This window comes from Canis aureus, chromosome 1 (genome assembly GCF_053574225.1).
Source record: "Canis aureus isolate CA01 chromosome 1, VMU_Caureus_v.1.0, whole genome shotgun sequence".
Lineage (NCBI taxonomy): Eukaryota > Metazoa > Chordata > Mammalia > Carnivora > Canidae > Canis > Canis aureus.
In genome coordinates this window covers 83,177,944-83,201,750 of record NC_135611.1, presented here as the reverse complement: position 1 = coordinate 83,201,750, position 23,807 = coordinate 83,177,944, and the positions used below count along the sequence as shown (strand labels likewise).

The following is a 23,807-nucleotide window of genomic DNA, read 5'->3' as shown; positions in this document are numbered from 1 at the left end:
TTTGCAGTAAGATGTTTTTGATTACTCGCTCTTAAGATGAACTACAGGGACCTAGATTCTCTCACATTCTGCTGATGAGGAAGCTTTAGAATGAAATAATGAGGCCTTGTATTAGTGAGGGCAAGGAGGTGGCTCGGGGTGGGAATATTTGAGTGTGCCCATTGAATCACATACGGTGAACCAAAACCCTTTGAATGTATTTCAGGCAAAAGTCAAAGTGCTGTAGCAAAAGCTTAGATTTTTGGGATCAGACTCAGATACTTTCTCATTCGGGCATGTAACTTAGACCTTCTCCGTCTATGGACTCCATTTCCTCCTGCCTACAATTAGAATAATTCTTCCTTTGTTGGAAAGATAATGTAGGAAAACATCACTAAGTGGTAACTTTGGTGATTAGTACTGTGAGCTGCATAGTGGCTTTCAAGAAAATAAGCCATTTGCTCGTTCTCTTTTGCTGGGCAAGTGTCTTGGTTTTTCAGGATTTTTTTTGTGTTTTGTGGGGTTTTTTTTAGGATTAACCTTGTATTAAGCTAATACAGAGCTTAGCAGAGTGCTGGGGCAATATTCAATACTCTTCTGAGATTGATACAGTTCTTTGGGGACTGATAACTGAATACCCAGAGGGTCCTGAGAATAAGGAAATATAAATAGGCTCCAAATACCCATAGTCCAGTTTCATTTCCTTGGCTTCTTGCAGATGTCTACTGAGGGAGTTGCTGGTTCTGCCTTCTGGTAGTTTCCCCTTGCTGTTGTAGCAAATGACTAACCACTTAGTGGCTTGAAACAACACAAATGTATTATCTTACAGTCCTGGTGGCTGGAGGTCCTGACCTTAAAATGAAGGTGTGTCATCAGAGTTGTGTCCCTTCTGGAGAGTCTAGAGAAGACTCATTTCCTTGCTTTTTTTCAGCCTCCAAAGGCCATCTACATGGTCTGGTTTGTGGTTCTTTCTTCCTCCTTCAGAACCAGTGGCATAGCATTTTAAACTCTCCGTCTCTCTCTCCCTCCCTCTCTTTATTTCTCTCCCCCCACCTCTGTCTGTGCTTCCATCTCTGTCTCTGTCCTCTGCTTCCACTATCACATCTTCTCTGACTTTGCTGCCTTCCCTTTCTAAGCCCCCCTGAGATTACATTGGATCCACCCAGATAATCCAGGATAATCTCCCAATCTCAAAATCCTCAATTGGAGCTGCAAAGTCCCTTTGGCCATATCCAGTGATAGTTCTTCATAGGTTCTGGGAATTGGGATGTGAGGACTATTCAACTCCTCCCATGCCTGTATATCTTAGGACATTACTCTGAAATCACACAGATGATACATCTTTCCTTGAGCACCCTGATTAAAAAAAAAAATTACTATAGTGCTTTTGCTCTAATGCCATTTTCTCAAGACTTGTCTGAAGAGCTCAAATGCTGAGCCTTGAACCTGAAGGAAATTAGGAAGAAATCACAAGTATTCTCTGAGAGATTGACTGAAACTAAAGTCTAAGAAAGATATCGTTCGTGTTATTTTGTAGCATTCCATGGCCCTGTACAATTGTATCTAAGATGAGTCGTGCCAGATATTACTTGTTCAACTTGGAATGCCCTTTGAACTTGTGAAGATATGCTTTAAAGATACTTTCTCATATGAAGATACTAATGTACGTTTCTTTTGCATCTGCTCAAAGTAGATAGAAATATCCCTAGGAGACATCCCCTCTGTGTACAGCTCTTAGGAACACTGTCTTCTGGGTAATTGAGATCTCTGGGTAGCTGTGATTTTAATTATTTATTTATTTATTGTACAGAGAGAGAGACAGCATGTTAGCAGGAAGTGTGGAGAGAGAGGGAGAGAAAACCTCAAGCCAACTGCATTCACTGCAGAGGCTGATACAGGGCTCCATCCCATGACCCTGATGTCATGACTCCAAGATCACCACCTAAGTGGAAACCAAGAGTCAGACACTTAATCGACTGAGCCACTCAGGCACCCTCGGATAGCTGTGGTTTGAAATTTGCCCTTAGAAACCTTTCATTTTAAACATCTCTCAGAGTAGTTAAGAATATATGCTCTGGAGTTAGGCTAGCTGGCATCCACCTGCGCTTCACCCTTTGCCAGCTGTGTGGCCCCAGGCAAATTCTTAGACTTTGTGAGCCTATGATTTTTTGCATACTTCCTCCATGCTGTTGTGTGATGAGGACACAGTGCAGCAGTGCTGGCCACTTAGCTCGTACTCTGTAAATATTAACAGTTTATCAGATTTCTACATTTACTTGACTTCTCACTTAATATTTAATGAATTCAACAGCCTTGTTATAAATCACTTTTGTTCAGTGATTCCAAGAGGTCGCTGACTATGAAGGGACAAGGAAGGGAATTAAGAAACATAAAGGCAGACTCTGGTGAGCGAGTGGTTGTTGGTGGTAAATTCTTAATTTCCGGACATGTTTACATGTGGTGACTTCATTCATTCAGCATTTAGTAAGCATATAGCATATGTTACGTTGTATGTTAAGGTTGTGTCACAGGAAGGGTTATGCAGAAATGAGCAAGAAACTTACCCAAAGGTTTAGAGACATGCCCAGTATTCTTTGACTTCCCCAAGGGCAGAGGCAATTCATTTGTTCTACACATTCGCTGGGTAAGCCTGGCACTGTTAAGAGGAGGTAAGGCTAATCCATCAGTGAGTCAAATAAAAATCCCTGCCCTTAGGGAGCTAACATTCTAATAGGGGAAGACCAATGATAGATGGGATCAATGAAAATAATATGTAATGTGTTAAATGGTGAGAAATGTTACAGGAAAAGATAAATCAAGGAAGGGGGTGTGGGGTACGCTGGAGGGCATGATGGCACTTTTAAATTGGGTGGTCAGTGAAAGCCTCCCTGAGAAGGGGACATTTGACCAAGAATTGAAAGTAGAGAGGTTGTGACTATTTGAGATTTAGAAGAGTATTCCAGGCAGAGGAAAACCAGGTGCAGAGATCCTAAGGTTGGAGGGTTCTTGGTGACTTTAATTAAGGAAAGTGGTCATGGCCAAACTCTCTTTGGTTCTATTTTGAATGTTATGGAGTCTGGAACACAGAAGGCAAATTATTACAGTGGTTTTAATATTCTTGGGGAAGCACAAAAGAGGCATCACAGTCAGCATTTAAATGATGGAGAAGCAGTTTATCCAGGGCCTGTGTCTCTAAATGGAATTCAGCAAGTTGAAATTTCTGACTTTTCAACATTGGGCATTGGAAGAAATCAGTCAGGAAGACCAGTGGCCTTGGTGACTTGGTTCTTCCCAGTCTCACCTGAGAGTGTGGGGAAAGGTGTGAGCTGGAAGGTAGATTCCAGCCCCAGGTACCTGGGTTCTTAAGTTTTCCAATCAGTGTCATTCTACAGGATGACAGCAGAAGGGGATTTATAACTTTCCAAGTCACCATTATTGATGTCTAATTTACATACCCCGGAATGCAGCCATTTTTGTAGAAGGTGGGATGAATGTTGCCAAATCTCTAAACCCCACAGTATGCTGATAAATACTAAACAACTGACTCTTCAGGAGGGAAAGAAGCCCTAATTTGTAGTCTTTGCCAAATTTTCCTGGTTAAGTTAATACTCTGTAATTGTTCATATCAAGTTATCAATGTGAGCTCATTGAACAGGGTGTTGAGAAGATATGAAGTTGGATCTCATAAGCCTACGGTGACCTGGGTCCAGCTCATGGAAGCACTTGTTACTGATGTAATTACCACTACAATAAAGATACTGAATATTCCCAATGTTCCATATTTCTCCAGGTTTTCCCATAGATCCCCACTCTGTACCCAGATTGTCACTGATGTTTTCTGTCATCATAGATGACCTGTCCTAGGATTTCATATCAGTGGAACTACACCACATGCATTCTTTTGTATCAGCATGGTGTTTTGAAATTGTTACTTTTTATTGCTGGGTCTTCCACTGTATGGATATACCACAATTTGTTTTTCCATTTACCTGTTGATGGATATTTGCAGTTTGGGGCTGTTAGTAAGAAAGCTGCTGTAAGCATTTATAAATGAGTTTTCCTTCAAAACAGGACTTCATTTTGGGGGAGTAAATACCTAGAAATGAAATGTTCTGGGTGATGAGGAGGATGTATGTTTCAAAGGAAATTACCAAACAATCTTCCAAAGATGTTGAACCATTTTATGCTCCCATTAGCACTGGGTGAGAGTTACAGTGCTCCACAATCTCATCAGAGCTTGGTATTGTCTGTCCTTTAAACTGTAGCCATTTGGGTGTGCATATAGTGCCGTTATGATTTTAATTTGCATTTGAGCATCTTTTTACATGCTTATTGGCTTTTTGTATATCTTCTTTGGTGAAATGTCTTTTCAAATTTTTGCTCCTTTAAAACAATTTCTGGAATGGAGGTAAACAGCCTTCCAAAGGGGAGTTCAGAATTGGGGTAAATGTGTAACTCAGAGAGGGTAAGAGGGAGAACAAGGCAGACAGGTTTCATTGACGTTGCTGCTTCATAATCAGGGTGACCAAATTTGATGGGGACTGCCCCAGTATAAGTATAAACAAGTTCTTTGTCCCTGGAAATACCTCAGTCCTGGGAAAACCAGCATGGTTGGTCACCCTATAGAACTACGCATAAAAAATTAGCAAATTATATGCCTGGAGTTATTAGGCTGGAGGAAATTTTAGTCGCAAGCACATGTGACACTGTTTGTGGTGAATGAATTCAGAAAGGCCACACAGCTCCTCATTGGGGTCAAAGCCATTGTAAAATATACGTCTTCTGACTCCTAACTCTCTGCTCAGAAGTCAGTAGCTCCCTTGTGACAGAAGATTTTAGTTACACAGGGAAGTTTCCTTCTTGCTAGCAGAAAAACAAAAACAAAAACACTCCAATATTTGTTTTCTGACAGTGATTTATTTGGCTCCAGTTTTAATTTCCTGATCAAATGCAGTTGTTCCTGGAAGAACTAAGACATTGAGTCATACCAGTCATTTACACCTTAGTATAAAATAGCTCGTTAAAAAAAAAAAAAAAACCACACAAAAGACCAAAACCTTTTCTAAGAACAGTTTGGTTTGAGAAAGGGTCATTATAGGAAAATTCTGGGTTCAAGGATGAGAGGCTACCACTAAGGAAGAAAAGGCACAAATTCTTGACAGAATTGAGGACAAAAGATGAAATTTATTGGCTTAGTGTTGTCGAAGGTTGTGTTGTGAGGCAGGGAAGGGTGTTTTGTGCATGGCCGTAGAGAAAAAGAGCTTAAAGGGGTCAAGAGGGAAGGAATTACTCTCCTGCCTTTATGTGGGATTACGGAAAAGGTTGAGCCTTGGCTATTCTCCTATTGATTTTGTACTTCATATATGCCTATGGTTTCTGATTTATTTATAAAACCTCCCTATGATAGTTATATATTGTTCCTTGTTTTAGCCCTTGTCAGCATTGGGTAACATAGAAACACAGTTATCTTTTGTTTTACATTGCCCTGGAGGAGCTGGATGGAATGTCTGCTTATAGATAATATTACTGCTCTGTTTTCATACACTGTCTTTCCTTTGAATAGCTCTCAACATGTTATGACATTTTTTTTTTCTTGATGTTTATTAAATGCCCTCAGCATGCTCAGTGCTGTTGAAAGAATATGAAAGACACAATTCTCGCCAATAAGGGACATGCATATTAATAGATGGGAGGCATAAACATGCTTTTAAATATATATATATATATATTTAAATTAAAAAATGTGTATAACTCTGAAAGGTGACTGACTGCTTTGTTTAAATGATGTAGAATGATTGAACCATAACTCCGGCAGAGTTGGTGCTTCAGTGAAGGTGGAATTAAACTTTTTTTTTTTTTTTTTTTTTTGCAGAAATTAACCTTAATTTGATAGTCCTGTTATACTCCTGTTGGAGATTTTGAATCATCTATAGGTCTAACGTATGCAATTTTAGCAGCTCAAGGATTCTGATGTCCATAGCATTCACTCCGCAGTCTTTGTCGAGAACTTATTATGTGTTGAGCCTTATAGTAGGATCTGGAATCAAACGTAAGCACGACAGGTGTGTCTGTCTCATCGGAACATACAGGCATGCGGTGGGGGCTGAGACATTATACAGATCAAAGTATTAACTACAGGCATATATTTCTGATTTACTTTATAGACTATAGTATTAACTAATATTCACTGTTAACGATTACTGTTTATTTTCAGAGCAGAGGGAAGCCCCTACAAATTTTAGGCAACAGTAGGACCAAATTTGCATCTTGTGGCCTTTCTCTGGCTGCCGAGTAGAAAACAGATTTGAGAGAGGAGGTTGGTGTGTATGGCCCTGAGCAGACTAGAAGTGAGTGTAGTCATCGGACAGGTGGTCAGAACAGACACAGTGAGTCACCTGGGGGCCTGGGGCTCACTGGTACCTATAACCCATGACTCAGGAGGTACATAACTCAGAAGGTCTTTAAGTTGTATAAGATTGTGTAAATGTGTAGCTACTTTTTCAGAAGTAGTGATCTATCCAATTTTAGATTTAGTAGGGAGCCTACTGTGGAGTCCACCAGTCATTCTACTTTGGAAGGCATGTAGTATAGACTGTTAAATAGCTTGTAGAATCAATCGAGCAAGCAAAGCTTTCAGAAACGTCCGCCAATGCCACATCACAGAATAGGTCTTTACAAGAGTTGCTACTTTGCCCTCAACAAAAAGCTGAAGAATGAGGAAGCTACTCTCTGTTGCCCCATAGTCCTCTATAATCTCTTGCTAATTTATCAGTAAAATGGGATGTGCAAAATGAATGTGCAGAAAGCTAGCGGCCAAGGCATTAAGACCTCTGCCACAACCACCGCTGAAAAGCATAAAGGCCTCCAAGAGAGTGCCCCAGGATGCTGTAATCTACCTTTCATTGGCAGAACTTTGATCAACCTGGCTGCATAGAGTTTAGCTTTTTAGCTATGCAGTATAGGAAAACTCACTAGAAGGATGTTGGAATGGGCCCCCCTTTTAGGATGCATCACGTGACCTCACTTCACCCTGGTTCTAGACGTTCAACAGGGATTTACATTTCTTTCCCACCCCCCTGATACTAGCTGTGTACTTGTGGGCACTCCCAGAGCTCCAGTAACTTCACTTATCAAATTGGAGGTAATGATATTTATCTTCCAGGGTTCCTGGGGGAATTAAGTTAAATATGATAACATGTAGAAGGAGCAGCAAGATGCCTAGCACATGGCAGGCATTCAGTAAATGAGACATCAGTCCGTCACTGAACACCATTCACCAACCCTGTAGAGGAAACAGAATCCCTGAAAGTGAAGATAAACTAGAGCTTACTGCTAGAGAGATTTAATGGGGTGGACAAATGTGTCCCTTGTACCAGGCACACAGACTTTGGAAAGCAGTTTTGTCCCTGGAAGAGTAGGTGGGATATGAGTGTGTGTGTGTGTGTGTATGTGAGCACTATTAATTTATTTCTTTCATTTTTAATTTGTTTTTTTTTTATTTTAAAAATAGTGACTATACATCAACAATGAAAAGACAGGCTCTCGTTGTAGTTCAAGTGTTCTTCCTGAAATATCCTATGCATTTAAGCATATGTGTAATATAAGTTCGTTCTTTGTTCTCCTGCAAAAATTGGGTCATATTTTCTCCCTCCCTCCCTCATTCTCTCTCTCTCTCCCTCTTCCTCCTTCCGTCCTTCCCTTCCCCTTCCCTTTTCTTCTTCTTTTTCTTTTTCTTTCCTACCTTGAAGATAATTCATTTTAGTTCATATAGAACCAAACACCTACCGATTATAGCTAGTTTGCATTCTTTTGCTTTATAAAATTTGCTCTAACATCCATTCTTATATATAAGTGATTGCATCTGTATAATAAATTTTTAGAAGTGGAAAGACTGGGTTAAAGTTTAGGTATAGTTTATATCTTAATTAGGTAGTTTATATCACCAAATGGTTCTCAAAACAGTTGTCCCAGGGAACGCTCTTTACCAATCCTATATAAGCTGCATTTGTGCCTGCATGCTTGCCAACAGCGCGTCATCAGACTTTTTGACTTTTGCCCATTAAGATGGGGAAGTTAAGAGGTAAATACTAGAGTACACCAAGAAGAATTCTGACCAAGGGATAGAGAGGTAAGGGATCAATTGCAAGATAGGAGGTGAGAGAAAATAGGACTTAAATATAAATTTAGAAGGGAAACCAGTAATCTGACTTGACCAGACAGTGCACCTGTTCCTACAACCTCCAGTCCTTATAACCACCTTTACCCATAAACATTTTTATCTGCCATTTGACTCTGATGCGCAGTCTTTGTCCACTGTACCTCCTGTGTCCTGATCTTACAGTTGAGGAACCAAGACCCAAAATGGTTAAGTGTTGTATCTAACATCCTAAAGTAGTTAAGTTAAGACAAGGGCTCTGTTTTCCAGCTTTGTACCCAGTAAGTCAGTCCAGGATTCCAGTCTTTACCAAAGAAGCCACAAAGGATCAGAATAATACCTTCAGGGTCTTGTTTCATCCATATTTGAGTTTAATAGTTTAGTTGAATTCAGTTATTTCCTATAATCAAAGAGGCTCCATTACAGTTGGGTGGACATGGTCTGAAACTCACGGACATTTTTCATGCTGGTGATAGGTTCTGTATAAAGTTCTTCCTCAAAGATTTTATGCCCCTCTCCAAAAGAACTACTGTGTTTACCCAAGGAACACTCTTGACAAAAGCTACATGAGATGAAAGCTCTAAGCTCCTTGGGATTTTAAGATTTTCTTATAAAGGATTACACAGCCCATTGTGAATTCTACCCTTAGTCCTCTGGAATCTTAAATTTGGCCCATAAATCCCTCCTTGAAACCCTCTTGGAGACTGAGACTAGCATCTGTGTCCTCTTCCTCATTGTTTGCTGCTGCTTCAAAGTCCCGGATCTTTTCTGTGCACATCTGAGCAGTTTCCACTTGAGTTAAAAACGTGTGACTTAAGCTTGTCAGATCTAATAATGATTAGAGATGTTCATTTAGAGCATAAAGTCTCAGAGAGGGGGTGACTCTAAAATGGCATAGAGATGGATTGATCATCCTTACTGGAGGGGATGGGATGATGATTGAGAACTGATGGAAAGAAGAGAACTAAAACAATAAACCTTTTACCTGGAAGAATGAAGCTGGGCCAATGACTTTTTCTTTTTTTTTTTTAATTTAATTTTTCTTTTTCTTTTTTTTTTTTTTAATTAAGAAAGCCAACTTTTGAATTGTCCCAATTGGAAAACATCCTGTTGATGGTCATTCTTTGAGGTCAGAGCCATGGTATTGGGGAAATAGCCCATTTGATGTATTTACACAAAGAGAACAAAACAAAAGTATCAGTGTCAAAGAATGGAATTTGTTAGAATTTGAGGGCTACAGTGATCTTAAAATTAACTAGCCCAATGCCCAGTTTTATAGGAATAGAAAAAGGGACATAGTAAGTATATGGGATTTAGCCAAGAAGCCACTTCTGAACAGTGTCAGCCAGAATGAGGACCGAGCTGTTCTGTCGTCATTTGGTGTACTGTTCAATTTCCATGTATGTGACCCACATCTTATAATCTGCTGAGAGAGTATGATTATCTAGGATTTTGTTTGTTTTCCCGATACTGGACAGTGACTTATTTTCAAAGCTATCCTGAACAGACCTGTTTTCAACTCAAGGGAGGGTAGCACAGATGAGAATATGAATTTGTCAAAGAAGTGGTTGAGATAAAGTGGATCAAACTATTTGTATAGGGGATGCTTCATTGATAGGTAAGATATGTGATCTTTGTCTTGTAGACACTGCCCTCCCACTTTTAGTTTTGCAGTAAATGAATAACTGCCATGTATTTATACTGTCTGCTTAAGTCAAGAAAACAAGCTAAGTAGTGTTTTCTTTGTGAATGACCAACTGCTCAGGACTTGTTTCAAATTGATGATATAAATAATCTAACAAGGTCCTTCATTGTACATTTCTCCAAGCAAACAGAATGCAGTGTGTTTTTATAACCAGATAGCTATTTGGTTTTTTTTTTCTCTTTCCCACATTTGGATATAAATGGATATAGAATTACTTAAAATGCTGCATATAAATTAAACATTAAAAGGGAGATACGGAGAGGCTAAGCTGTCCCATTATAATCTTTAGTTCTGCAGTCACTGCCTCAAGGACACTCCATTTCATATCACGTGTCTTGCTTTTGAAAAGTGATCACCGAGGTTCAAGTAACATTTGAGCATGGAGGCAGCTGCATAATTTATGGACCTTGTTTTGTTGTGCATCCTCATTTTAATGAAAAACAGGGAAAACAGAAGACTCCCTTTAACTCCCATTCACTCCGTTTTGCGCTTCCCCTCCTGTCTCCACAGATCGGGGCCCTCAAGGACTACTACCACTTCTACCATAGCAGGACGATTAAAAGGTCAGTTCTCTCAAGCAGAGGAACCCACAGTTTCATTTCAATGGAACCAAAGGTAAGAAGAACCAGTTGGGTGGGGACCAAGAGGCATAAGCTTCTGCATTTTTCATTGGTAATATCACACTGGGAACCGATGACCAGCGTGAAGACTCAAATTTCAGGAGCCGTCACATCACCCTGGGGTCCAGCAGCTTGGCTTCCGCTTCAGACAAAAATAGACAATGGCTTGATTTTCACTGAGATGCCAGGATCATGTCCCACCTGGAGAACGGCCCCGGGGTATCATAAATAGGGGTTCTCATGGTGAAGGGAGGAGTGTGTGGGAGGAGAGATAGTGATTGATTTCAGAAGTACTGAAATAACACAAATACCACACCATCCTACTGATTTGCCTGCAGATCTGAGGTTCTAGCTGAACTCCATAGAGGGGTCTCTAACAGAGTCTTTAGGTCAGGGGTCTGGTCACCCCGAGTCCTCACAATGTCAGGTGGGACTGATAGAGCCGTGTCATTGGCAGCCCAAGGACTAGATCGTGTCTGGGATGAGAAGGGCACTGAGCACAGAAGGGATAGAAACTGGCTCCTGCTCTTGAGTTAGGGCTCATCAGGTAACTTTCTTGTACGTTGTCTTTATTCCATGTCCCTTAGGGTTATATGGCCAACATACCCCTGGGATTGCCAAGAAGGAGATATGATACATGCATGATATCCCACTCCATCCTAGAGATGTGGGACAGCTTTAAGCTGGGAGATAGGAAGCTGAAGGGCATTAGGGACCAACAAACCAGTAACTAGCAATTAAAACTCAGGATGAGTTACGCACCTGCCCTTACTAAGTTAGAGGAAAGGCATTGACTCTGAGGGGGATCTGCTTGGCCCCCCGGATATGGCTAGTAAAGTGGGAGAGAAGGCAGCTGTATCAGCCTGCCCCAGTTCCTCTGTGGGCTCTCTGTTGATTATTTATTGATTAGGAAGGGTCCTCCCACCCATTGTGTTTTGGATTTGCCACATGAACTCATTTTCAAATAAATTGTTGAACAAGTCCCTACAAGCAAGCCTAGGAATCTCACCTAGAGATTCCACGAAAATTATATTCGTTATTAAAGCAAAAAGTCCTTATTTGAATTAATATGCAAATCAGGTTTGCAGTTTGGAGTCCTGCCCTCTGTTATGTGCCACGGTTTGCCTTGTTTAATTTGTTTCTGGAATATTATCACAGTGTTCATGATTGTGAAATGGTATCTTGGTGGTTTGAGAAAGCACATTTCTTGTAGGTCCCAATTTTCTATGACCCAATTTTGGGTTATAAGAACATCCCCTAAGACTTACACTCCAGTGGCCTGAGGATTGTATTTTTTTTCTCCCTTCATCTCTATTCAGAATTGAATGTCTCTGGAAAAGCAATCTGTTGGGATGTTCTTGAATTAGCTAAATTTTTGAAGCGAAGTCACGTTTTTCATCTGCTAAACAACTTTTTTTGAAGCTTTCTTGAACTTTGGTAATTAAAATGATTCCAATTTCATAGCTCATGTGTGTAGTCAGTGTGAATTTGAGAAACCAAGTACTAGCTGGTTTGGGAGGTAAGAACAGAATGTAATGAGGCATTGTGTTCATAATGAAGGGTTTATTGAATATGGAGCTGTTTCAGTCTTCAATGCCATCTTGGGGAATCTTGGTCTTCATTTTTTCTTTGTTTTTTAGAAATATTTATCTATTTATTTGAGAGAGAGAGTGAGAGAGAGAGAGAAGAGGGAGGGACAGATACAGAGAATCTTTAAGCAGACTCCGCTGAGTGTGGAGCCCTTCCTGGGGCTTGATCCCCCAACCCATGAGATCGTGCTCTGAGCTGAAATCAAGAGTCAGATGCTTTACCATCTGAGCCACCCAGGCGCCCCTGGTCATTTTTTTTTTTTTTTATCTCAGTGCATCAGATAGCTTATCCAGGATCCAACAGAGACCTTGGATGCCGGCACACAGCGTACCTGGAATGTATGGCCTTTTTCACCCAGTCCAGGAGAGTAGGGCCATTTTAGGATAGCTCTAGGGAACATACTCAGTTACCTTCCTCCTCAATAAAAAAAGTACCCCTTGGGAAGAACAATATCTTACTCTTTATTCAGATGCCTCTTGCCCCTCATTCCCACCCAGCTATTTATACAGGAGGGCCATGATCCGACCGACTTTGCAGATGGAGCACGATGATGGGGACTGTCCACACTTTCTTTCAGATACTTCTTATAGCTCATTCATTCATTAATTGGCCATTCCTTGAGCCTATAGGATATGACAGGCCCTGTGGTAGGCTCTGAGGATCTGGAGCTGCAGTGGTGCCCTAAGGGAGCTCACGGCAAGCTTCCACCGTGGCTTTCAGGGAAACCCAGCACAATCCAGTGTTGGGGATGGGGAAGCAAATGGGATGGAGGTACACTACATTCCTCCTCCTTCTCCAGCTCCCTCCTCGAAAAGCTCAGGCCTAGTTGGGTCACTATTATTATTTTTTAATTCTGAAAAACTTTTTACTTAAAGAAGTCACAGAAATGTTGTGAGGAATCCCTATAAAAGCTTCCTGCATTACCCAAATATTTATGTTTTACATTTTACCAGACTCACTTGATCATATTCTCTCTATAACATGTGTATGTACAAATCTTTGTATATAAGTTTTTTTCTGAAAATTTGAGAACAAATTATACACATGATGTCCCATTGAGTATATATTTCACTGGGTATTTACTAAAGTGAAAGACATTCTGTTATTATAACCAGAAGTACAAACCATTAACATTCTGGTAGAAATCTGGATATTAACATTGATTTAATATTATTATCCAGTCTACAGATTTCATTCAAGTTTTGCCAGTTGTCTCTTTTCTGGGCCAGGAACACATTTAGTTGTCATTTGTCCCATGTCCCCTTTGTAGACTGTGTCATACTTCTTTTTTTTTTTCTCTTTTTTCTCTTTAAACAAGTAGCACTTTTTTCTTTTTAAAGATTTATTTTAGAGAGAGAGAGCGAGAGAGAGAGCACGTACACAGGCACACTTGTGCGCACACACATAAAAGCAGGAGTAGGGGTGGAGGAAGAGGGAGACAGTCCTCAAGCAGACTCCCCATTGAGCATGGAGCCCAGCACACAGCTCCATCCGAGGACCCTGGAATCAGGACCTGAGCCGAAATCAAAAGTTGCGTGCTTAACCTACTGAGCCACCCAGGCACTCCAACAACTAGCACTCTTTTTGAAGATTATAGGCCAGTTATTTTGTAGATTATCCAATATCATGCTTAGTTCAGGTTTAGCAAGACTATCAAAGAAGTGCATCAGATCAGGATGTGCATGATATTGACTTGTTTCGGTACTCATGATTTTAACTTTGGGACCTTGGTGGTGACACATGTGGTATCTGCCAATTTTCTCTATGTTAAAATGACTAGTTTCCCCTTCCTAATGAATAAGTGTTTATGGGGAGATGCTTAGAGACCACGTAAATGTGTATGGGCTGACTCTGTTTCACTCCCAGCAGACCTCATTGGGAGTGTAGAGCTAGTGTCCACATGACATTTGCTTTCTTAGGAAGATCTTCTTTTCCTCTTACTGTTGGATGTGTATGTGGTGGATGGCTTGTGTGCCACAGTGGAGCACATGTGTGATTTGGGTGATGGGACCATAGGAAATAGCTTAGTGGCAAACATTGGTGATGGATCAAAGTTATTTTTGATTGCCATCTTCTTAATAAAGGGCATACTGATCAATTGCAGGGAATACACACACAACGCAGACCCTGGCTTTTACTTGCTATAGTAAATTGCATGTTGTTTTTTTTTTTTTTCCTCTGCTTTTGTTTTTATTTAGAAGGTTCTAAAGAAGGAAATGCAAAAATGACCAGGAGGGTTGTAAGAACAAGCTTCCTGGTGCTAAGAAAATGCTGTGGTCAGTTGGGGCACATGAGCTCAGAGAACCAGAATAGCCTGGTCTCCATATGTTAACATTATGTTATGATTAGCTTTTTAAATGACAGAGATTCACAGACTTCTAAGACAGTGTCACTAGTACCGTAATAACAGTTTTGCAGAAAATGTTGGTACCGTATTACAGCGGTTGGACCAGTGAGTCTTACAATATCCTTATCCATACCTTTCTTTTTGACTGACTAGCTTTTCTGAAAGAGATCTAAGCTAAATTTTAAAAACAACAGTTTTGAGTTAACATTCTCAGAAGCCTCTCATTAATCTGTTTAGAAATCTTTGCCAGCCCTGCAGCATTTGGTCAAGGAGGCTGTCATTTGTAGAAAGCTTTGGAATGGAAGTTCTTTTTTTTTTTTTTTCTCAAAGATCTATTTATTTATTTGAGTGAGGGTGGGAGAGAGAGAGAGAGAGAGAGAGAGAGAGTGTGTGTGTGTGTGAGCAGGGGTGGGGACAGAGGGGAGAGAGAGAATCTCAGGCCGACTCCCCACTGAGTGTGGAGCTGGATGGGGACCTTGATCTCAACAGCTTGATATCACAACAACCTGAGCTGAAATCAAGATTTGGATGCCTGACTGACTGGGCCACCCAGGCGCCCCAAAATGGAAATTCCTTATAGCTTTTGTGTTGCCCACACAGACACAGGCTTGGGTGGAGGTCAGATTTTTCATTCTCCTCCTCCTTACCCAGAAGAGAAAAACCAGAATCCTAAATTTCCTATTAGAGTAGATATTTAAAAATTAAAACAAAACCAACCAACCAACCAAACAAAACCCTTGCCATTAAGTTAGGTTCTCATGTCCTGTCCATGTGTAACATACAAATACAGCTCCTTTTGCCCATTAGATTTTATCTCGAATGTTCCAGCCTTTCCATTTATTTATTTTTGTATATATTTTTTATTGGAGTTCGATTTGCCAACATAGAGTATAACACCCAGTGCTCATCCCGTCAAGTGCCCCACTCAGTGCCTGTCACCCAGTCATCCCATCCCCCCACCCACCTCCCTTTCCACCACTCCTTTTTCAACTCCCCTAGTTAGGAGTCTCTCATGTTTTGTCACCCTCTCTGATTTTTCCCTCTCATTTTCTCTCCTTTCCCCTATAATCCCTTTCACTATTTTTTATATTCCCCAAATGAATGAAACCATATAATATTTGTCCCTTTCCGATTGACTTACTTCACTCAGCATAATACCCTCCAGTTCCATTCACGTTGAAGCAAATGGTGGGTATTTGTCATTTCTAATGGCTGAGTAATATTCCATTGTTTTTATTTTTTCCAGTACTCCTTCTGAGTTCAAGTCTGTTTATAGGTCGGTTTTTTTCCAAATCTAGGATAGAATCACCCTCTGCCATGGAATAAGGAATAGATGCCTCTCCTGTCTGGTTTTCTCCTAAAGCTCATGTGTATCAAGCTGCCCCATCACATGGATGTGTGACACTATATATCTCATCTCATTATGGAAAAACTATTCGTATGATATTATTTACTGCAGAATCATAGAATCCTTAGATGGAGACTTATCTTTTTGCTCTCCAGTGCTGGCATGCTTTCCAGCATACCCTAAGAGGGTGGTGGGTTTTTTTGTTTTGTTTTTTGTTTGTTTTTAGATCTATAAGCATGCCCAGTGACAGAGTTCAATACTGGATAAAGCAAACATTTCTATAATGAAGAGATTCAGCTTGTGGAGTTCTAATCTGCTGCCTGTTATGTCTACCCATTGAATCTATTTTTTCCCTTCCAGATTTATACATAACGGCTCTTTAAATACTTAAAGCCCCTTGCTTATTCTGTAGGAGCAGCAATTGTTCCTCTATAAATGTGGCCCAGAATGAAGTGCAAGCTTATATTGCTCCCAGAGATATTGCCCATTTGTTACGTTTATCCATAAGCCATTTCCTCTGAAGAGACTTTTCAAACAGAGCATTCAAGTATTGAACAGTGACAAATAAAGGGGTACAAGGAAAGGAAGGAAGAGAAAAATGGAAGTGCTTGGATGTAGTTAGCAAGATGAGTGGGAGATAAGCCCTGGGAAAGACGACAGGAAAGCTCAGTGTCCTTACCAACCCAGGGTGGTATCTCTTGTGCCCAGAATTTGATTTTTCAGATGACTGGCATTTACTCTTTCTGCCTTAAAAGTGAGTGACCTACGATCATGGAATGGAGTAGGTGTACGGAGGTATCTCCCTCTGCCTAGCAGCCATGTTCTCAAAGAACTGTGCAAATCCTGTTGATTTTGGTCAAACTTACCCTCCACCCATGGGTTCATTTTGTAATTTTGGAATATTTTTTTCTTCACTTCTGATTAATCTTGAGTTGGTCCATGGGGACACCAGCACCTTCATTCCCTCTCTCTCTTAGCTCTGAGACCAAACAGTTAGTTGTCCACATGCACCTGACCTACCCGCAGACCCTTGGAAGGGAAGAAGCCTGATTTAGTGGGAGATATATGCTCAGAAGTGTCTGAACTCCCTCTCACCTGGCTCCCAGGCATGAGTCGCAGCCCCGCCTTTTTGCTGAGAAGATTCCATTCGGCTTGATGTGGCTGTGGTATTGGTTTCACCTGAGTTCAGGTGCTTCCTGTTCAGGCCATGCTCCATTTCCGCTTGCCCCACCTGCCCTCATTCCAGCTGCTGCTCCTGTGAACTGTTTTCTTTGGCAGTTAATTTTCTGCTCTTTGCTTTTAAATGTGGTAATAACTTAATGGTTTGAATTTTCTTGGGGGAAGCACAGTTTTGTAATATAATGTCCCTGGGTGGGTGCTCATCCAGCCGTGTGGGATGATCCTGAACATGTTGAGGTGGGATGACAGTAGTGGTGTCCTCTCAGGCAGTTACCTGAGTCCTTGTGTCCTTAGCTATGTCATAACCATGATCAGTACGCACATGCCTCTCAGCATCTCACCAGTGAATGACAGTCACCAAGTATCCTGAGAATGAATTCTTCTGAAAGCAGCATAGGCTTGCCTCTGACAATGTACAGGGAGGACATGGACTTGGCTGTCCAGGGGCATAGCGGAGGCCATCATGTTCCAGACTACCTTCTTCGCCACCTTCTCAGCTGTGAAATGCAACCATTATAGCAAAATCCTGTCTGGTTTTGGTAGCATCTCTGTGTCTTAAAAACCCTACTAGAATGCATATATTCTTTTTTTTTAAGGTTTTATTTATTTGAGAGAGACAGAGAGAGCACCAGTGGGTTGAGGGGCAGATGGAGAGGGAGAAGCAGCTGCGGGGCTCGATCCCAGGACCCTGGGATCACGACCCTAGTTGAAGGCAGATGCTTAACTGACTGAGCCACCCAGGCACTCCTAGAATGTATATATCCTAGGCAGAAGCATTTCAGCCACAAGTTTGCAACCTTTGATACATTTATGGTGGCAGGACGGCTGGATGTATGAGAAAGACAGAAGGAGGTATGTGAATGCAGATCCCACTGTCTTCCCCACCGCCCCTTCTTTCCTGTCTCACGTCCAGGTCTTTCAGATGTCTGGATGGTCAGAAACCAGAGAGTCAGATTGTATGCTGCAGGGTTGTCTGATGGGAAGGTTTCAGTCATGACTCAAATCCCTTATAGGCAGGAGTGAATTTAAAAAAATAAAATTCTCAGCTACTTTGGAAAGGTTGCCAAATCTTTATTAGAGAGCACTTGGCAGTATTTCATTTTCAAAGGTTATAAACTCGCATGCCTACAACGGGAGTGCAGATAACAAGAATGAGTGAGATGGGCCAGATATAAAATAATTGGGCAAACAGCAAAGTGGAGAACCCTTGCTGTGTGTAGGGGAGCAGCTGCCACTCTGCTGCAGCCACTTGTCATGTGGGCAAGCCGGCTCGGTTCTGCCAATTCCAAAGAACCGGCAAGTCTGAATGTCTGCATGACATTTCCTGATTTTAAATGTTGGCAAATAATTGGAAAGTTTTAAAACATTGGTGTGGGCCAAAGAAAATGTGGCCAAGAGGCATCCCAGTTTGTGACCCCTTGAGCTGTGTCTGGAGAAAGGGAAGGAGGCGTGAAAGATTCCAGCACTTCCATAACTTTCCTTGGGTCTTATCCTCACCCGAACACCAGCATTTGTTCTGGTTGGTCATGCTCCTCCGAGTGGCTCAAATGTGATTTTTCTCTGTGCCTTTGTCTCCAGATTGAAATACGAGTATCTTTTGGGCATAAACAATAGGTGCAGGTCACTTGAGTTCTGTAGCAAAGGCTCAAGCTGCTGAGGACAGGATAGAGGGCTCGTTCTAGTTTCACTTGTGCTTTGCCCACCTTCCTGCTGATACCTGTAACTGTACTGGGAGAAACAGTCTTAAAAGGAAATAAAGGTCAGAGGAAACTGGGTAAGTCAGAGAAAAGAACAAATGGCAAATGAAGTGATGGCCATGTGAAAATAAGAAAAGAGAATTGATGGGGGCAGAGTAGGGTAGCTACGGATTTTGCATAAGTCACTTCAGCCACTTGAAGGAAGGGTACAAAATGTAAAATCTGTATTTATTTTCTTAGTTTATGTAGGATTTCTAGGGTGTCAGATTCCAAAAAAGCAGATGCTGTATCTAGAAAATGTAGGGTGGTAATATTCTAGATAGGTCTTCTTAGTTCGAGTCGTTTGTTGATAGAATACCATGGTCTGGGTGGCTTATAAACGACAGAAATTTATTTCTTGTTATCCTGGGGGCTGGGAAGTCCAAGATCAAGGTGCTGGTCAACTTGGTGTCTGGTAAGAGCTCACTTCCTAGCTCCTAGACAGCTGTCCTCCTGTTGTGTCCTCACGTGGCAGAAGGGGCAAGGGCGATCTCTGGGGCCTCCATTATAAGGGCACTAACTCCATTCATGTGTGCTCCTCCCTCATGACCTGTTCACCTCACAAAGGCCCCACCTCCTACTACCATACCATTGGATATTAGAGGTTTAACATCTGAATTTGGGGGGGAGCACAAATGTTTAGTCTATAACAGGTCTTAAGAAGGGAATTTTATAGCCATAGGGCAGGTGAGGGAGAAATAAATAAGCAAACAATGAACAAAACCCAGTAACCAGCAACAAAAGTCAAAGCCATTTTCATTGTCTGGCTTTGAAGAGATACCATACCAATCTGTGTTATTTATTTTAATGAATGCAAGAGTAAAATAAGAAATCCAATTAGAATATCACCATTGAAAAGGCCTGATTTGTTAATAAGCGGCTTGTACATTTTGTTGATTTGTGCTCAGTTCCACCAAATGTCAATCAATTCTTATAACATAAGAGGAGGAATTATGGAGTCACAGAAAGAATCTCTGAGTTTTGGTTCCAGCTCTGATCTCTGTAGGGTGATCCCTTAACTCCTTTGTCTGACTCTCCCCCACAGTGGAAGATTGATCCTTGTTAGCACATGTACACCAACGGTACACTTGAGAAGTGTACTGTCCTACACAATATAATGAACTGTACGTGCAAGAAAAGATCAAAAGCACAGAGTAAACAAAGTAGTAAGTTGCCAATAAAATGGTGTTCTACGTCTATACAGACTGATAAGGAAAGTTCTTCAAAATAAGCGATATAGAAAGAGCATATACGACATGTTCTCGTTTATGTTTTAGGTTCAAATGACAAAAAAAGGACTTGTGTCCTAGTGTATGTAATTCCATGCAGGGTAGTTTTGGAAGGATACAAACACCTGAAAATGACTCTTGATAGGTACCTTCCACACCGTGTGATATGTTTTTTTAACTATTATAATGCAGCTGCTTTTGTTGACATCAGCAACGCTTTGATATCTCAAGGCCTGTGGGTATATCTTCATCCTCGTCTGATGCTACCTTGCCTTTGACATAGTGATCAATCATTTGCTCCTTCCTGAAAAGTGACTCAGTTTCTTGAGACTACATTCTTTCTGTTTTTTTCTTGCCTACTCTTGTCATTGATGGCACCCCCTCTACTTCACATATCAATTTTGGAAACCCAGGGCTCACCTTTATGCTGGCGTCTTTGCTTCAGATTTATACCTCTTCCTGTCATCTACCTGACAATTCAAATTAGATGTCTAGTAAGCATCTAAAACAAAGTATGACACATAATACATTTATTAATTGAATGAGAGTTTTAAATTATTTATTCATGAGAGACACAGAGAGAGAGAGACAGAAACGAGACATAGGCAGAGGAGAAGTAGGCTCCCTGTAGGGAGCCCGATGCGGTACTCAATACCAGGACCCCAGGATCACAACCTGAGCCAAAGGCAGATGCTCAACTACTGGGCCACCCAGGTGTCCCATGACATATATGATATTTTTAATTCCTATGCATCACCTTTGTCCTCAACCCTTTCCTTCCTAGCAAATCATGTGCCATGATTTATCTAGTTGCTCAAGCCAAAGTAGAGCAGTCTGCAAATCTCCTGCACCACCACTGGTCTTGTTAATCCCACCCATCATCTTTGACCTGGACCATAGCAAATGCCTCTATTTCCACCCTTGTTCTTCTCCATGGTTGTAGTCCACTGAGCATATGCTTTTTAAGATATACAAAGATCAAATGTTTCAATGACTTTCCATTGACTTTGGAATAAAATCCAATTTTTTTTTTTTGTAATGGTCTTCAAAGGCCATCATGATCTGGCCCCTTACTACCTCCTTGAGCTAGTTTTTGAAATGCCCTCTTTTTGCTTATTACATGTAGCTACCTTGGCCTCCCGCCCTCTCAAAACACAACTCTTTCTCTTTTTCCCTTTGCCTGGAATGCATTTCCTTTGGGCTTTGCATGATGGATATCTTCTCATCTTTTACATATCAAAGCAAAGGTCACCCCTTCTTTGAAGAACTTTCCCCAATCCTCCTTCCTAAAGTGGACCCTCAATCTCATCTACCCAGCTACTGTCTAGCCTTGACATGTGACTTTCCTCTTTATTACCTACCTGAATCCAAAACCATATGCTTCTTTATTTGGTTGTTGTTGGTTTTCCCCTTCCAGGATATAAACTCAGTAGAGGCAGGAGCCCCAAACATCTTGTTAATCCTGGTATTTTCTTGACTTGGCATAGTATCTGGCACATGGAAGACTGTCAGTAGAAAGAATGAATGGATGATATTTTAAAATTAATTTTTATGGAAAATCAATGATGGAGACAATAATAAAACTATCATCTGTAATTTTCTCTTAATTTTGCTAGAATTTAAATCCTCTTATGGTAGCATACACAGTACTGTCTCATTTTGCCACAGACATGGGGGCAACCAGTTGGAGAAACATTCTGTTATCAGACACAATGACCGGGCATGTGATATTTGGATTCTGGTCTCAGCTCTACAACTAGCTCAGAGTTGCTATTAGTGCGTCACTCCTCATTGAGCTTATTTCACTTATAAAATCATGGAGCAGATGAACTACTTTCTAATGTTCATTCCGATCCATTAATTACCATCTTGAACCAATGTCACTTGTGATTTTACTGCTAGTCCACATTGCCCACCACATGTGCCCTTTTCATATTCTCTTTCTAGTACATTTCCAGACTTTCTCCTTTTCTCCCTAATACTTGGAGTATTTTTTAACACATTTAGCTCTCCTCCAAGACACTATTTTACCTGAGAGAGCTGATTGTACAATTAGACTTGAGATTAACCTGGTTAGTCTTGAGGTAGGTGTAGATATTAGCGATTCAGCAATGCACATGATAAATGAGGAACAAATAACATCACTTCTTTGTTGTCATAGTACACATCCGTCACTGATACAAGAGTATGAGAATGAAAATGGTAGTTCTTATTACTGTTGTTCATGAATTTCAGAAGAAGGCCATTATCGAATAGCAAAACATTGTGCTTAATACAAGTTCTTCTGAAGGAAAATGGAATATCTTCTGAAATGACAACACAATAGAACAGATTTTTAAAAGCCTAGCCACGCAAATGAGAAATGAGCAATGTTTTCAGAGGGTAGTGATGGGGATGTGGGTAGGAGGTGGGAAATAGAAGCCAAAAATAAAATCAGATTGAATCAAGGGTGGACACGATTAATGAAAATTGTTGGTGGACATGTAGATTCTTTTTTAATCCATTGGCAAAGCTAAGCAAGCATTTCCATATATGAGTTGTAAGGTCCAAGCTGCTATTCCGGGGGAAAAAAAAAATAAAAACAACAAATGTAAAAGACCAGCAGAGCGAGCAGTTGAGCAACAAGACTGTATCCTTAGGACAAATTTGCTCGGCCCCAACTCAAGGGCAGCCTTTGCTTTGTTTCAGTAATGTGTCTTAAGATGTAGACATGCTTTTCAGATTTACTCTTTGAACCCATGGGAAACCCCTTTTCAACCCATTGATGCACAGAGAGAAAATGACAAAGTTGGAGATTTCTTGAAGGATCCGGAAAAAATCTGGGCCTCCCTTAATACAGGGAAAACTGAAGCTGCCTAGGAATGAGGTAGCATGAGAGAGATACCAGACTTCACCCATTCGTTAGCTTTCCCCATGGATGATTTTGAGAGCTTATTGTGTATGAGGTGCTGGGCCAGACATCAGAGATAAAACTAAAAAAGTAGATGGAGTCCTTGCCTTCAGGCAGCTTACCATCTAGTAAATCTGGAGTCCAGGCCTGAAGCCAAAATCCAAGTTTTCAGCCTTGGTTTTTATACCCATATGCTGGCAACAGTGTGAAGCTGTTAAAAGCTTTTACTAACTCATATTAAGTTTATATTTATACCTAGGGCTGCCAGAGAAAAGAACAAATTTTAATATGAGCATGACCCAAATATTGCATGGGCCATATTTACACTAAAATAAATTATTTGTTGTTCCTCTGAAATGCAAGTCTCACTGAGTGTCTCATGTTATTATTTAGTCAGTCTGGCAGCCCTAATTTGTACCTGAATCAGCTTGAGATTACAATTAGGAAAAAAAAAAGCCTGGCGATACTAAGGCATGAGTACACATAGTGAGGCGTAGCTAAGGTCAGCGAAGACTGACCAAAATCCCAGTACAGGTAACCTCCAGCTATCTGAAAGTGGAACGTTCCAAAGAACAAAAGGGCATAAAGCCAAGAACTGGTGACCCTTCATTTACATGGAAAAAAAATAGTTGAGCATTTCCAGACCTCGAAAGTAACCCCTCTCAGGCTTTTCTGCTATCTTAGGAAATGTCTTGCTCATAGATGCAGAGAACAAATGGAGATAAAGCACAGATGCTCACAGACACAGTTCAGAGCTGTAGGGGCCAGCTTGAGGCTTAGGTGCTGAGTATAGCTCCCCCCGGCATCCTCCCCACCCCAAAAAGCTTGGCAGTGCCGTGCCTGTGGCTTGGGTTGCACACCGCCTTTATAGTGGCTCACTGCAAAGTCACTGTAGAGCTCTATTTTTTGCTTTTTTAGTCAAAGTGAAAATATGCTTTGGGATTTCTTCCAGTTAGCAAAAACAGGTACTAATGTAGGTCTTTTGCAAAAGCGAAGTGGTATAATGCAAACTTGTGAAAAGCCGGGGAT

General features: G+C 41.0%; 1 protein-coding gene across 4 annotated transcripts in view; it reads left to right on the top strand.

The window, feature by feature from the left end:
- The window catches only part of PCSK5 (proprotein convertase subtilisin/kexin type 5), a 458,158-nt gene that overhangs the window by 30,522 nt on the left and 403,829 nt on the right, over positions 1-23,807 (top strand). For all 4 annotated transcript variants that reach the window (XM_077906524.1, XM_077906513.1, XM_077906535.1 and 1 more), the window contains exon 2: positions 10,350-10,454. In XM_077906524.1, the coding sequence (XP_077762650.1) occupies positions 10,350-10,454 (105 nt within the window). The remainder of the gene's footprint in view (positions 1-10,349; positions 10,455-23,807) is intronic.